This window comes from Spea bombifrons, chromosome 4 (assembly GCF_027358695.1).
Source record: "Spea bombifrons isolate aSpeBom1 chromosome 4, aSpeBom1.2.pri, whole genome shotgun sequence".
NCBI classification, from domain to species: domain Eukaryota; kingdom Metazoa; phylum Chordata; class Amphibia; order Anura; family Pelobatidae; genus Spea; species Spea bombifrons.
Genome location: NC_071090.1, coordinates 4,969,020 through 4,984,627, shown reverse-complemented (window position 1 = coordinate 4,984,627; position 15,608 = coordinate 4,969,020). Strand labels below are relative to the sequence as shown.

The 15,608-nt window shown below is 41.2% G+C and overlaps 1 protein-coding gene across 1 annotated transcript; it reads left to right on the top strand.

Moving 5' to 3' along the window:
• Positions 1-6,196: 6,196 nt before the first annotated feature.
• LOC128492642 (V-type proton ATPase 116 kDa subunit a 4-like) lies at positions 6,197-15,397 on the top strand. The gene is made up of 19 exons (XM_053465265.1): positions 6,197-6,313; positions 6,669-6,747; positions 7,186-7,283; positions 7,562-7,687; positions 7,813-7,910; positions 8,265-8,391; positions 9,073-9,155; positions 9,548-9,641; positions 10,933-11,145; positions 11,262-11,412; positions 11,669-11,808; positions 11,998-12,152; positions 12,538-12,634; positions 12,899-13,017; positions 13,107-13,323; positions 13,722-13,829; positions 14,580-14,697; positions 14,963-15,134; positions 15,304-15,397. The coding sequence occupies exons 1-19, from the start codon at positions 6,197-6,199 to the stop codon at positions 15,395-15,397; spliced, it is 2,406 nt and encodes an 801-aa protein (XP_053321240.1).
• The last annotated feature ends 211 nt before the right edge of the window (positions 15,398-15,608 follow it).

Here is a 15,608-nt window from a genome sequence, read left to right as displayed (position 1 = left end):
TCCTACAATACAGAATAAAATAATGCAGTACTCTCCTACAGTACAGAATAAAAGAATGCACTACTCTCCTACAGTACAGAATAAAAGAATGCGGTACTCTCCTACAGCAAAGAATAAAAGAATGCGGTACTCTCCTATAGTACAGAATAAAAGAATGCGGTACTCTCCTATAGTACAGAATAAAAGAATGCGGTATTCTCCTACAGTAAACAATAAAATAATGCGGTACTCTCCTACAGTACAGAATAAAAGAATGTGGTACTCTCCTACAGTACAGAATAAATCAATGCGGTACTCTCCTACAGTACAGAATAAATCAATGCGGTACTCTCCTACAGTACAGAATAAAATAATGCACTACTCTCCTACAGTACAGAATAAAATAATGCAATACTCTCCTACAGTACAGAATAAAAGAATGTGGTACTCTCCTACAGTACAGAATAAAATAATGCAGTACTCTCCTACAGTACAGAATAAAAGAATGCGGTACTCTCCTACAGTAAAGAATAAAAGAATGTGGTACTCTCCTACAGTACAGAATAAAAGAATGCGGTACTCTCCTATAGTACAGAATAAAAGAATGTGGTACTCTCCTACAGTAAACAATAAAATAATGCAGTACTCTCCTACAGTACAGAATAAAAGAATGTGGTACTCTCCTACAGTACAGAATAAAACAATGCAGTACTCTCCTACAGTACAGAATAAAACAATGCAGTACTCTCCTACAGTACAGAATAAAATAATGCAGTACTCTCCTACAGTACAGAATAAAATAATGCAGTACTCTCCTACAGTACAGAAAAAAAGAATGCAGTACTCTCCTACAGTACAGAATAAAATAATGCACTACTCTCCTACAGTACAGAATAAAATAATGCAATACTCTCCTACAGTACAGAATAAAAGAATGCGGTACTCTCCTACAGTACAGAATAAAATAATGCAGTACTCTCCTACAGTACAGAATAAAATAATGCAGTACTCTCCTACAGTACAGAATAAAATAATGCAGTACTCTCCTACAGTACAGAATAAAATAATGCAGTACTCTCCTACAGTACAGAATAAAATAATGTAGTACTCTCCTACAGTAAAGAATAAAATAATGCAGTACTCTCCTACAGTACAGAATAAAAGAATGTGGTACTCTCCTACAGTAAACAATAAAATAATGCAGTACTCTCCTACAGTACAGAATAAAAGAATGTGGTACTCTCCTATAGTACAGAATAAAAGACTGCGGTACTCTCCTACAGTAAACAATAAAATAATGCAGTACACTCCTACAGTACTGAATAAAATAATGTGGTACTCTCCTACAGTACAGAATAAAATAATGCAGTACTCTCCTACAGTACAGAATAAAAGAATGTGGTACTCTCCTACAGTACAGAATAAAATAATGCAGTACTCTCCTACAGTACAGAATAAAAGAATGTGGTACTCTCCTACAGTACAGAATAAAAGAATGCGGAACTCTCCTACAGTAAAGAATAAAAGAATGTGGTACTCTCCTACAGTACAGAATAAAAGAATGCAGTACTCTCCTACAATACAGAATAAAAGAATGTGGTACTCTCCTACAGTAAACAATAAAATAATGCAGTACTCTCCTACAGTACAGAATAAAAGAATGTGGTACTCTCCTACAGTACAGAATAAAATAATGCAGTACTCTCCTACAGTACAGAATAAAAGAATGCGGTACTCTCCTACAGTAAAGAATAAAAGAATGTGGTACTCTCCTACAGTACAGAATAAAAGAATGCGGTACTCTCCTATAGTACAGAATAAAAGAATGTGGTACTCTCCTACAGTAAACAATAAAATAATGCAGTACTCTCCTACAGTACAGAATAAAAGAATGTGGTACTCTCCTACAGTACAGAATAAAACAATGCAGTACTCTCCTACAGTACAGAATAAAACAATGCAGTACTCTCCTACAGTACAGAATAAAATAATGCAGTACTCTCCTACAGTACAGAATAAAACAATGCAGTACTCTCCTACAGTACAGAATAAAAGAATGCAGTACTCTCCTACAGTACGGAATAAAAGAATGCAGTACTCTCCTATAGTACAGAATAAAAGAATGCGGTACTCTCCTACAGTAAACAATAAAGTAATGCAGTACACTCCTACAGTACAGAATAAAATAATGTAGTACTCTCCTACAGTACAGAATAAAAGAATGCAGTACTCTCCTACAGTACAGAATAAAATAATGCAGTACTCTCCTACAGAACAGAATAAAAGAATGCGGTACTCTCCTACAGTAAACAATAAAATAATGCAGTACACTCCTACAGTACAGAATAAAATAATGTGGTACTCTCCTACAGTACAGAATAAAATAATGCAGTACTCTCCTACAGTACAGAATAAAAGAATGTGGTACTCTCCTACAGTACAGAATAAAAGAATGCGGAACTCTCCTACAGTAAAGAATAAAAGAATGTGGTACTCTCCTACAGTACAAAATAAAAGAATGCAGTACTCTCCTACAATACAGAATAAAAGAATGTGGTACTCTCCTACAGTAAACAATAAAATAATGCAGTACTCTCCCACAGTACAGAATAAAAGAATGTGGTACTCTCCTACAGTACAGAATAAAAGAATGCGGTACTCTCCTACAGTAAAGAATAAAATAATGTGGTACTCTCCTACAGTACAGAATAAAAGAATGCGGTACTCTCCTATAGTACAGAATAAAAGAATGTGGTACTCTCCTACAGTACAGAATAAAACAATGCAGTACTCTCCTACAATACAGAATAAAACAATGCAGTACTCTCCTACAGTACAGAATAAAATAATACAGTACTCTCCTACAGTACAGAATAAAATAATGCAGTACTCTCCTACAGTACAGAATAAAAGAATGCAGTACTCTCCTACAGTACAGAATAAAAGAATGCAGTACTCTCCTATAGTACAGAATAAAAGAATGCGGTACTCTCCTACAGTAAACAATAAAATAATGCAGTACACTCCTACAGTACAGAATAAAATAATGTGGTACTCTCCTACAGTACAGAATAAAAGAATGCAGTACTCTCCTACAGTACAGAATAAAATAATGTAGTACTCTCCTACAGAACAGAATAAAAGAATGCGGTACTCTCCTACAGTAAACAATAAAATAATGCAGTACTCTCCTACAGTAAAGAATAAAGGAATGCCGTGCTCTCCTACAGTACAGCATAAAAGAATGCGGTACTCTCCTACAATACAGAATAAAATAATGCAGTACTCTTCTACAGTACAGAATAAAAGAATGCGGTACTCTTCTACAGTACAGAATAAAAGAATGTGGTACTCTCCTATAGTAAAGAATAAAAGAATGTGGCACTCTCCTACAGTACAGAATAAAAGTATGCGTTACTCTCCTACAGTATAGAATAAAAGAATGTGGTACACTCCTATAGTACAAAATAAAATAATGCAGTACTCTCCTACAGTACAGAATAAAAGAATGCGGTACTCTCCTACAGTACAGAATAAAATAATGCAGTACTCTCCTACAGTACAGAATACAAAATTTGTTACTCTCCTACAGTACAGAATAAAAGATTTTTGTACTGTCCTACAGTACAGAATAAAATAATGCAGTACTCTCCTACAGTAAAGAATAATAGAATGTGGTACTCTCCTACAGTACAGAATAAACGAATGTGGTACTCTCCTACAGTACAGAATAAAATAATGCAGTACTCTCCTACAGTACAGAATAAAAGAATGCGGTACTCTCCTACAGTACAGAATAAAGTAATGCCGTACTCTCCTACAGTACAGAATAAAGGAATGCCATACTCTCCTACAGTACAGAATAAAAGAATGTGATACTCTCCTACAGTAAAAAATAAAATAATAAAAGAATGTGGTACTCTCCTACAGTAAAGAATAAAAGAATCCGGTACTCTCCTACAGTACAGAATAAAATAATGTGGTACTCTCCTACAGTACAGAATAAAAGAATGCGGTACTCTCCTACAGTAAAAAATAAAAGAATGTGGTACTCTCCTATAGTACAGAAGAAAATAATGCGGTACTCTCCTACAGAACAGAATAAAAGAATAAACGAATGTGGTACTGTCCTACAGTACAGAATAAAAGATTCCAGTACTCTCCTAAAGCACAGAATAAAAACATGATGTATTCTTTTACAGTACAGAAAACAAAATTTGGCTAAAAATTGTGGAGAAAAATAATTACAATCTAGAAACATTGTTGCAGTACTCTCCTTCCCAATACTACGGTGAAAGGGAATGGTAGCCTCCTTCTCTACAATGAGATGGGTCCAGTGCCCTTCTATACAAGGAGGCAAAACTTCCAAAAACGAAGCAGATCCCAAACCCAGACCAAGTGACAATTAACCGTCACACGGAACAACAATCCGTGATCTCTGTGTGAATGAACCGGTTTACATCACCTGGATACGGAGTCTCCTCTCTGCGTCGGTTATGAGATCCTTGTCACGGTGTCCGTCCCGCGCTCGACTGGAGTTGACTTCCTGCGGAGTCCCCGTAATAACGCGGCTCGCAATCACCTTTGCCGTGAATTCTCCAGACCAAAACAGAAGCAATAAAGCGGTTAACGCTCCCGGGTCACAAGCGTTTTATCACCCGAAACACTTTGCTTCCACCAACACACGACTCCGGCAGCAAATATTTTCACATAAACACTTAGCGGCTATAACTATAATATCTTTATTGGTGTTTTAGGTAACAGGTTAACTTCTTTTATTGTATGTTTCCTGTAAACAAATTTGTCCTTCTGGCCATACTCCTTATATAAAAATATCTTCATCAGTTCTTTGTCTCGTCTTAGATTCAGGAGCCGTATGTCTATGCCATGCATGTTTAAAATCCCTCACTGTATTTGCCTCTACCACTTCTGCTGAGAGGCTGCTCCACTTATCTACCACTGTGAACTTAGTTTACATTACTCGGAGTGGGCACCACCAGCAGAAGTTGCGGAAAGGTGAGATAGGAAATAAGTCAAATGACCAAAAAAGCTGAGGTTCCCTTTCGCCCTGATCCTCGTAACCTTTTTAACACCTTCGCTATTTGATTTGGCCAACACGTGCCCCGGATCCAGCCTGATCTATATTGAGCCGGTTGATATTGAGCTGATAAAACACCTTCTTATCACATATTACATATTGCTTGAAACAACACAGCGTTGGCACAAAACACGGTTCAAGGGCGCGCTGTCCATAAAGGGTTTGGTATCAACTCATGGTCGCTCTAGATTAATCTTCTCTGATCCGGAGGGCCGAGCCAAAGGACAGAGAGAGTCTTGGCCAAGACGGGTAACCCCTCCTCGAGACCTCCTCTCCGCCCGAACTATCAACATAAAGCTCGAGTCATCAGCCTGCTTGGAGAACCACATGAAGTAGTTGGTGTGATGACACTCAATGCATCCAGAAGACCCGGTCCAGACAGAGAATAAGGAGCTGCGAGGTCAGGTAAGTGACCTCATAGAAATAACCACAACAGTCTTTTCTTCTTTATTTCACCAAAGCTGGTCCTTGTTTTTCTCCCCATTCTCTGATCCGTTACTTTGTCCAGGTTCAGGGGTAGAGATATAATGAAATGAGCTTTATCTGTCACGGACCTCTTGGTCCAGTTCTCCCTTAAATATGACCGGGTAGAGGAAATATTCCAACTTCTTAGGTTGAAATCTTGATTTTTCCCAATTTTTTTTTTTTTTTTATCACAACCCTTCAAAGTCCTCATTGAAAAAGTACATCAGGATCGGAACCGCACTCATTGTATGGCAGAGATGCAATCTTTTCGGCGGCAGTAAAGCGATACTGTACTGCTGTAAACTCACCAGAAACGTCCTGTGAAGTCTTGGCACATTTGGTGATGTCCGTCTGTGTATTTAGGACAACAAAAAGAAAATATGCCTTAAATTATGAATTTAATTTCAGTATTAATACAGAAATAATACTATGGCCTTCCAAATTCATATTTATTGTCTCTTATAAAAAAAAGAAAATTACAATAATTGCGCTATGGCTATTTTTGGTTGAATTATTAGTAAAATAACCCGGGATTAATGAATTATGCGCTAATATTGTAAAGACCCATTTATGACATATTTCTGAAATACCACAAGTTGGGTTTATTTTTCCGTTGCAGGGTCGGAGGCTTAGCTGGGTCTCGTTGTAGTAAACATGGCGTCGTTGTTTCGGAGCGAGGAGATGTGTCTGAACCAGCTGTTCCTGCAGGTGGAGGCTGGGTACTGCTGCATCGCCGAACTGGGAGAACTGGGACTGGCCCAGTTCAGGGACGTGAGTATGAGGAGAGCACAGGTTACATGGGTGGGTGTCCCTTAGACACGCTTGAATCCGCTCATCGTATTAGCCTCTACCACCCCTACAGAAAGGCTATTCCACTTATCCACCACGGTCTCAGCAAAAGGTATTTCCTCCACTGCAGCTAAGCTCCTGACCCCTTCATCTTGTGCCCTCACCTCTTCTTTTTTGAGACAATATTCCCTTTTTTAAGAAAGCACAATGAGTTCTGACTAGTAATTTTTTACTAATTAATTTAAGATTTGGTTGGGTTATCTAGATTAATAGAATACGGTAGGATAATTTGGGATAGACGTGGAATATTCACGTGACGTGTCTCCCTCTCTTTTAGCTCAATGTTGGTGTTACCAACTTCCAGAGAAGGTTTGTGAGCGAAGTGCGTCGGTGCCATGGAATGGAGAGAATCCTTCGTGAGTGATTCCACGGCGTCTGTATACCTTTAATATAGGTTTATCGTGGGTTAATATTTCCTAGAGATGATAAACGGAGATGTTGAAGAGTCTATCGGCCCCTTAGGGTCCACCAAGGGCTCCCGTTGACTCAATGCCCGCCATAGCTGGGTAGAGAAGGGAGAAAGATGAGGAACAGAAGCTGAGGTCACATAAAGCCCTCTTCTCTAGGTCAAATATGAAAACAGTACAGTAGATTTCTACGTTAGAAACCTCATTCTAGAGACCTAGTAGGTTAGATACCTCTAGAGACTTAGTAGGTAGGGATTGGTGAAAAAGAGCAACACTGAAACATGGCGGAAGCAGAATGGGGTAAGGAAGGAAGGGTCTCACGGAGAGAATTTTGTATTCACCGGGGTTACTTTGGTACGTCATAAAAAAGAAGCTTCTGTATCTTAGGATTTCTGCAAAGTGAGATGGAAAATGACCGCATCGCAATCGAGACTCCGGAGAAGCTGCCCCGGACCCCGCTGCCACGAGAACTGATCGGATTAGAGGTGAATGAAACTTAAAATGACTGAGTTATCTAAAAAAAAACAACCCGTAGTCTATTAAAAAGCCTCAAAAAAGTCTAAACAGATCGGTAACCAATGATAGGAATTTAACTTTAGTGGAAAGTTCCGGGCTAGATTATCTATTTAGGCGATGGAACGTTCTTTATGTGAAACCAAGGGTGTATCTGGAGGCACGTGGGATGATGACCTTACTCTGGGTGGCTCCTCTTACTGTGGGTATGCTGACGAGGCTTGTGGGATATTGTATTCCCTCTCCACAGATAATTCTGGAGAAGCTGGAAGGGGAATTACAGGAGGCAAACAAAAGCCACCAGACTCTCAAACAGAACCTCCTGGAACTCACAGAATTCAAACAAGTTCTGAAGAAGATTCAGGAATTCTTCGAGGTATTGGATCAATTAATTTAGATTTAATCTGATGAGAATTAGGATTCGGTGGCTTTTTTTTTACTCCCGGCCAAAGCGTGAGAGGTTCTTGGCGTGATAATGTCGTCCGGGTCTCTCGTTTGCAGACAGAAGCCTACTTGCAAGGGGATTTCTTTACTGAAGATACCAGTAGCCTCCTGGAGCTCAGGACCATTCCCTCTCCCGTTGTCTCTGGGAAGCTGGGGTAGGTGCCACCATGATTTCATAATTAATAATGCTAATGATGTCACACTACTATTTTAAGAAGAATCGGTTCTTCGAGGAATATGATAACTCAATATAAAAACTAAAGAAGGAGTTTGATGAATCTTTAAATGGACAAATCAAGGTTTTTAGGCAAAAATATTTTAGGGATCATCTCTAACGTAAACAAAAGAGTAAACTATGTGCGAACCAATGTAACATATACATACATTGTTAACATTACGACAACGTTGTTTATCACTCACATAGCTTTACTATCCAATCAGGGCCATCCCTATAGGTGAACAAGGCAGCTGTGAAAGGGGGCCCTACTTTGACCAATTTGCGTTTTTAGGGTTACAACAGGGGTGATTGACATGGAGCGATTAGCGGCGTTTGAGAGGGTTCTGTGGAGAGTTTGCATGGGGAATATTTACATGAAATCCTGTGAAATGGACTCGCCGCTGGAAGACCCGGTTACAGTAAGTGCAGAAATCTAAAATCTTATACCTTTGTGACATTTTCCAGCTGATAGATTATACACGGCTCGAGGACCCTCTTAATAAAATAATGACTGGCTCCATGGAGAGGTTTTAAAGTGACGCTCCAGCCATCAAGTAAGAGCTGAGAAGCCTCTTTAAATTTCCATGGCGTCCCTCTTGGCAATTGCATAGGGGGATTGTGCTGACGTGATATACTTACCACCTGTCAACCCCAGGACTGGCTCGGTGAACGTTGTGGGCGAGGGTCTCATACAGCGAGCATTTCCAGGGGAGGAGGCCTCATGAGACTCCTGGAATTGAGAAAAGCATTTATTGTTCCTCGTAACGATGGAGCGTCCCTCCACAGAGTAACTTTACATGGGAATACATATGATAAACCACTAACTCAGACCTCTTCCAGTTGGCTCTGTAATCCCTAATATCAAGCCTTAAATGCCTTTGATTCATCAAATTCTATAAACCCTGGCAGTGTCGATGGGTTGCATTGCAAAATATGCTGGATTAGTAGAATCTACCTAAAAAATGTGTATGTGTGTGCAGGGGGGTCAATAAAATTGGAAAAAACAACCGTTTGTTACTAAGGATATTTGGGTCGGCTGATGATCATTTCAGATGACTTCAGCCCGTCTGTTAAAGCTTGGTTACCATCTACATTTTCAGAAACAAGAAATTAAGAAGAATGTCTTCATCGTGTTCTATCAGGGGGAGCAGCTGAAACAAAAAGTTCTGAAAATATGTGATGGGTAAGAGTGTGAATCATACAAACCGTAGAATACATCAGGTGTGGATAGATAGCACCGTATCCAGCTAGCCGATGGAAGCGCTAAACAGCGCCTTCTGCTGGCAGCTCCTAGGAACTGCACAAAAAGGCAGACCAGGAGCCAAAGCCAAGATATCATTATAAGTCAGCCAGCTGACCACTGACAAAGCATCAGTTCTGATGTATTCCATACAGAAGTCCAACTCCAGTCTTCACAGGTTGCAAAAAGGTGTCTAACTCCAGTCAACGGTAACTGTGAATATATACCAGTCGGGAAAACCATGCACTCACCCCTTTCAAATAACTGCTTCCACTCCCCAGGCTTCCAAAACTTGGTAAATCTAATCCCTAACTTCGGCCGTTTTATTTTCACAGCTTTAAGGCCACTGTGTACACGTACCCGGAGTCACCGAGCGAGCGCAGTGCTATGACCGATGAGATTACCACCAGGATCGTAGACCTGAACTCGGTGAGTATGAAGTTCCTCCAGCATGGCAACAGTGAGACGATGAAAAATGCATTGTTAAGGGCTCCGCAAATTGTGGGGTGTTCTAGTAATAAAATCATGTGCACTTCATTGGCTGATGGCAGAGGAGGCTCCTGCCGGTGACCAATAGCGTTGCTCGTACGGACATTTAAAACCCAAAGCTGCTCTGTAGTGCGTACCGCGTTAACCCCATATTAACCCCTTCTAAAAAAAAACACAGAAACATGCGAATATTTGTGGAATAGGAAGATTTCCCCCCCCCCACGAAGACGTACACGGAGAGTTGGCCGGCGACCAAGTCTAATTAATTAACTGCTTACTTAATAAAACTGAGCTTATGCTAACACTGAATTCATGCAAAATGGCCGAGAATAATCCACTGATTATAAAGCAAATCCTTTTTTTTTAATATTTAATCAGATTACATAATCTTGTTTGCAATAAACTGTTCCAAGGAACCATAGCCTTTTAGACAAACAATTTAATGCAAAACGATCCAATACAAATATTATAATAAAAAAAGACAACAGGAGAAGGTTACTTAATTTCCTGTTAACTGCAAAATATCCGTAAAGGGTTTTTTTTTCCCCTTTTAATTAGGAATTTTCTCATCTGGCATAAAAAATGTTCTCACCTGACATAAAATCATAAACTGTGTTATTTTTATTTAATTTTTAATATATTTATATTTTTATTTTCCCTCTTTGGCATCGGCCAATAGAAAAAGCAGGTATTTGATGCTAAGTGTTTTCTGTTTTCCAGGATCCCTCAGTAAAATTGTTTTGGAATTATACCGTCGGCACAAACAGGAAGCTGTATTCTTTTTTTTCTTGGATTAGCCCAGCATTGGCTTATGATAGGGATGTATTTATCATCCCTGACCCAGGGCAGTGCCCCCAGCCGCCCCCTTCTGCAGCCAACTTCACTACTGCTTTTAAAGGCGGGGCTCGCCTTTAAGACATAGAGTGATGAAATATGATGTCATATCCTGGCGCTCCGTGTCTTAAAGGTGTACAGCCCCTTTTTTTAATGCCATCTATGGAGGCCGTGTGGAGCCGGCAACCAGCCCATTGAGCATCAGCATGCTAGGGGCCTGATCTCCCAACTGTAAATGGCCCGACAACTGGCCCATTACACGGCAGCACACGGGGGGCATGATCACGACACAAGAATTGTTTTCGAAGACTCTTAAGCCCAACTCATTTTGCTAGTTTTCACTATAGAAGTAGCTGGTATATAAAGCCAATGGCCCTACGCATTTTATGCTTTGTAGGTGATCACCCAGACAGAGTCTCATCGGCAGCGGCTGCTGCTGGAGGCAGCCAAGAACCTGGGCGTTTGGGAAGTTAAGGTGAAGAAGATGAAAGGCGTTTATCATGCGCTGAATTTGTGCAACATCGACGTCACCCAGCAGTGCATCATCTCTGAAATCTGGTTCCCGGTGGCTGACAAAGAACGCATCGTACGGGCTCTTCGCTTGGGCATGGTGGGTGCAACTCAGCCAACGTTGGGTCTTGAAAGCATCCAACACAAAGCGTCTTGGGAAATAAGTAATGCACCTGCCTTTGTGCTCGGTTTCCAATTACAACTCTGATCTTTCAGGAACGCAGCGGTTCCACCATCGCCCCCATTCTGACCAACGTACCCACCAAGCTGGAGCCGCCAACCTTTAATCGCACCAACAAGTTCACAGCGGGCTTCCAAAATATTGTCGATGCTTACGGCGTCGGGAATTACAGGGAAATGAACCCAAGTAAGACATTGTGAGGACGACTTCCTTATTGAGTATTATCCAGTCTTCTCCAAAACATATTTACAGACCCACAATACTTAAAAGAGAAGAGAGAATCTCCTAGATGGATAATGATGCCTAACGACGCCTAGTGGTCAAAAACCTTCAAATTAGTGCAGCCCATTGGGAAATTGTCCCCCTGCTCCCATTGTTTCCAGTAGATGGGGCTTATTAGTCGACTTGGTCTTCGAATCATTGGTCTGCCTCTTTCTTCCAGCTCCTTTCACCATCATCACCTTCCCTTTCCTTTTCGCGGTGATGTTCGGTGACTGCGGTCACGGTGCTGTCATGTTGGCTTTATCACTGTGGATGGTTGTTAACGAGAAGGAATTGCAAGCTGGGACCAAGAACAACGAGGTGAGATTGGCCCTTTTCCAACGTTGGAGACCCGTTGGAGACATGTACATCTCTGCCACCCCCTCATGGTACATGGCATGCCTCCCTGTTAAAGATGGGAAGTCCCTCTTTAGACGCACGCAATAAGGAGAAAATGTAACTGCCAACTGGGCTTGGATCATCATGGATGTTGTCCATTTTTGTCTCCAGATTTGGAAAACGTGTTTTGGCGGACGGTATCTGATCCTTCTCATGGGGATCTTCTCCATCTATACCGGTTTTATCTACAACGACTGCTTCTCGAAATCCTTCAACATATTTGGCTCCTCCTGGAACGTCCGGGTTATGTTTAATGACACTTGGGAGTAAGTGCTTCTAGTGATCGAGCGAAATATAATTCTACCCTTTCCTAGTAAAAAAAAATATATAAAGAAAATAAAAAAAATGTAGATTTGGAGTCAATTCTGTTAATAAATATTGTTTTTTCGGAATTACCAATTAAACTTTTCTAAGTCAAAAAAGAATAGTTTACAAACTTTACAGTTCTTTAGCACAGTTGACATGGATACATTTGGGGAAATGGTGAGGGATTAGACCCATATGGTATCAGAACCAATATAATGATACCCCAATCCGGAGCGGTTTCTATGCTGTCGCCTGCTGAGACCCCTAGACTTTCGGAGGCAAACCAGGGGGGGCTCCGATGTGTACATATTATTTGGTTACAGAACTCGATGTTTTATCACCCAGTTCAGCCCGACTCAATGGAACCATCGGCTTCCTGCAACTGAATCCTGCACAATCCGGAGTGTTCCCGGGAAACCCTTATCCTTTTGGGATCGATCCAGTAAGTGACCCTAGGATAGGGTTACTTTACATCCGGCCCCCGTCTGGTCTGCCCGTTTCTCCTGCTGTAAAGACCCAAACCTTAATCAGTCGTTGGTCTCGTCTTAGATTCAGGGGCCGTATGTCTATCCCATGCATGTTTAATACCCTCGCTGTATTACCCTCCTACCACCTCTGCTGGGGGGCTGTACAATCATTCAGTAGAATCATATATTTAAGGAACTTGAACCCTTGACTCATCAAAGTCTACTTTCCGTCCCACCAGATTTGGAATATCGCTAAAAACAAGCTGACCTTCCTCAACTCCTACAAGATGAAGATGTCCGTGATCCTGGGTATCATTCAGATGGTTTTTGGGGTGGTCCTCGGTCTCTGTAATCACATGTAGGTTCTATTTTGTTTTAATATTTATGTTTTTTTTACATCTTCTTAATGTTTCCAATGAAATATATCGGACATCCAAATATCCCCAGATACTTCAAGAGACACATCAACATCATCCTGCAGTTCGTTCCGGAGATGATCTTTATTCTCTGTCTCTTTGGGTACTTGGTCTTCATGATTGTCTTCAAATGGTGCGTTTATGACGCCGGCCGATCGCAGTCTGCTCCAAGCATCCTCATTCACTTCATCAACATGTTCCTCTTCAGCTACGGCGACCAAAGCAACGCTCCGCTCTACGGACACCAGGTGACATTTTATTATCCCCAGAATGATAGAGATTGTCAAACCCCAAGAACGTTCTCAGGTGTCATGATGTATTAACGTTATTGTAACATTTTAGGTCATAAATTCAAATAGAAATTATGGACAAAGTGGGGGGAAAAAGGAGGAATCAGCAAAATTCATTTGGTTTCCATGGCGACAGACACACATTTAGAATTCCGCAGCATATGACCTTATATTTCATAACTCTCCTTTTCCACAACATTCTAATTAATCCTGAGTTTAATTAACCCTGGAATAAGGCTCTCTGGTGGCGAAAGATGGCTTTTCAAATACGTGATTTTCTTCACATATATTTGGAGATACAAGACGCACCCGGTTACCGGTCCCGCCAAACGTATGAAAGTTGCATTTCTTTTCAGCAAGAGGTGCAAACTTTCCTGGTGATTTTCGCCATCATCGCCGTGCCCTGGATGCTGCTGATAAAACCCTTCATCCTGCGAGCCAACCACCTGAAATCTCAGCGCATGGTAAGTTTTATTTTATGGGGGGGCCAGGAATAAATGTACATCACACACACACAATACAATTGGCTCATCCTATGCTCTAAGTGCTCTATGACGTTGGCACAGGCCAGCTGTTTGGGGGCAATGATGGCACATACAAGCTATTTGGGGGCAATGATGGCACAAACAAGTTATTTGGTGGCAACAATGGCACAGACGCAGAGATGGTACAGGAGTGTTTGGGGGTTAGGATGGCACTGATAAGTTGCTTGGGCAAAGGTGGCACTCAAAAGCTGTTTGGGGCAAATGCGGCACTAAGGGACAATGTGGTTTCTAGTTCTTTTCATAATGGCAAGAATTATGGAACAGAGTATAACCCTTTGTTGGGTAAAGAATTTTTATTTTAGGTATATGATATGTAATTTTTTTTGTGTCTTGAGTAAAAAAACCTCAGAGTACAGAATGCTGCCTACAACTTGACACGCTTTTAACTTCTGCGCTTTTTTTTTGCCCCCAAAAGCTACCTTCATCTTCACCACCTGAAGATCACCCAGAGATCACAGACATGGAAAAATCCCAAATCCCATTCTCCAGTGAAAAGGCTGTAGAAGAGGCGACCAGGGAAGTACCCGAAGAACATGGAGAAGAGGTGAGGGCCACAGGCCATGGTGGGCTGAACAAATGTGCCGAAAGTAACACCTTTGTGTTTTTTTTATATTTTATTTGGATTTTAACACCCCAATGTTTAATATCGTAACCCTCTCTCCCCTGCAGTTTAATTTTGGAGACGTGTTTGTTCATCAAGCCATTCACACCATAGAGTACTGTCTGGGATGTATTTCCAATACGGCCTCCTATCTGCGCCTATGGGCCCTGAGCCTCGCTCATGCGCGTAAGTTCATTTTTTTCGCTTTAGAGTGGCTGCTCGTAGTGCTTGTAGTGTTCCCTGAGCACCTCTACTCCAGATCATCTCAATGTCCTAGACTAGGCTGTCCGGCCAGAAGATCTTAAGGTGGCCACAGCTGTCTCTCACATTGGTGGGGCCTCTGCCTGCCATGGAAGACCCTAAATTGTCCTAAATGGTCTCATTTTTAGACGCAATTCTACATGCGTAGGGGGGACCGTAATACTAACGACCCATTCTATTGATCTGCCAGAGCTGTCCGACCAGCTATGGATCATGGTGATGAGGGCTGGTCTTCAAAATGGAAGCTGGGTCGGAGTCATCGCCGTCCTCGTAATATTTGTGATCTTTGCTGCTCTCACGGTGGCCATACTGCTGATCATGGAAGGGCTGTCCGCCTTCCTACACGCTCTCCGGCTCCACTGGTACGTTTCCCGTTATATTTATAATATTCGATGAAGTCCAAGGTTTCTATTGGTTTAAAAATGAATTTGAATTTAAACAATATAATAACATTTTTTAAGGAAAAGGGAGAGTGAAAAGTATATACTTTGTATAGAAAATCTCTGACTTGTGTCGCGTCTTGTTTGCCAGGGTAGAGTTCCAGAACAAGTTTTACTCCGGAACGGGGCAGATATTCAGACCTTTCTCCTTCCGGTATATCCTGGATGGAACAGACGACGATTAGGTGGTCAACTTTCCTTCATCAAGGCTTTTTATGTGGCCATAGACAGTGACAAATGTAACTAAGTGAGACATTTACAAGAATAATATAATTAATTTACCCCGTTTCATTTATAAAGCCGTTCCCTGCTGTTTCTATACACATTATTGGGGCTTTTAGGGCTGTAGAACCCTGCGATACCCTCATACCCAGCAAACATTCCGAGCTCTAGACG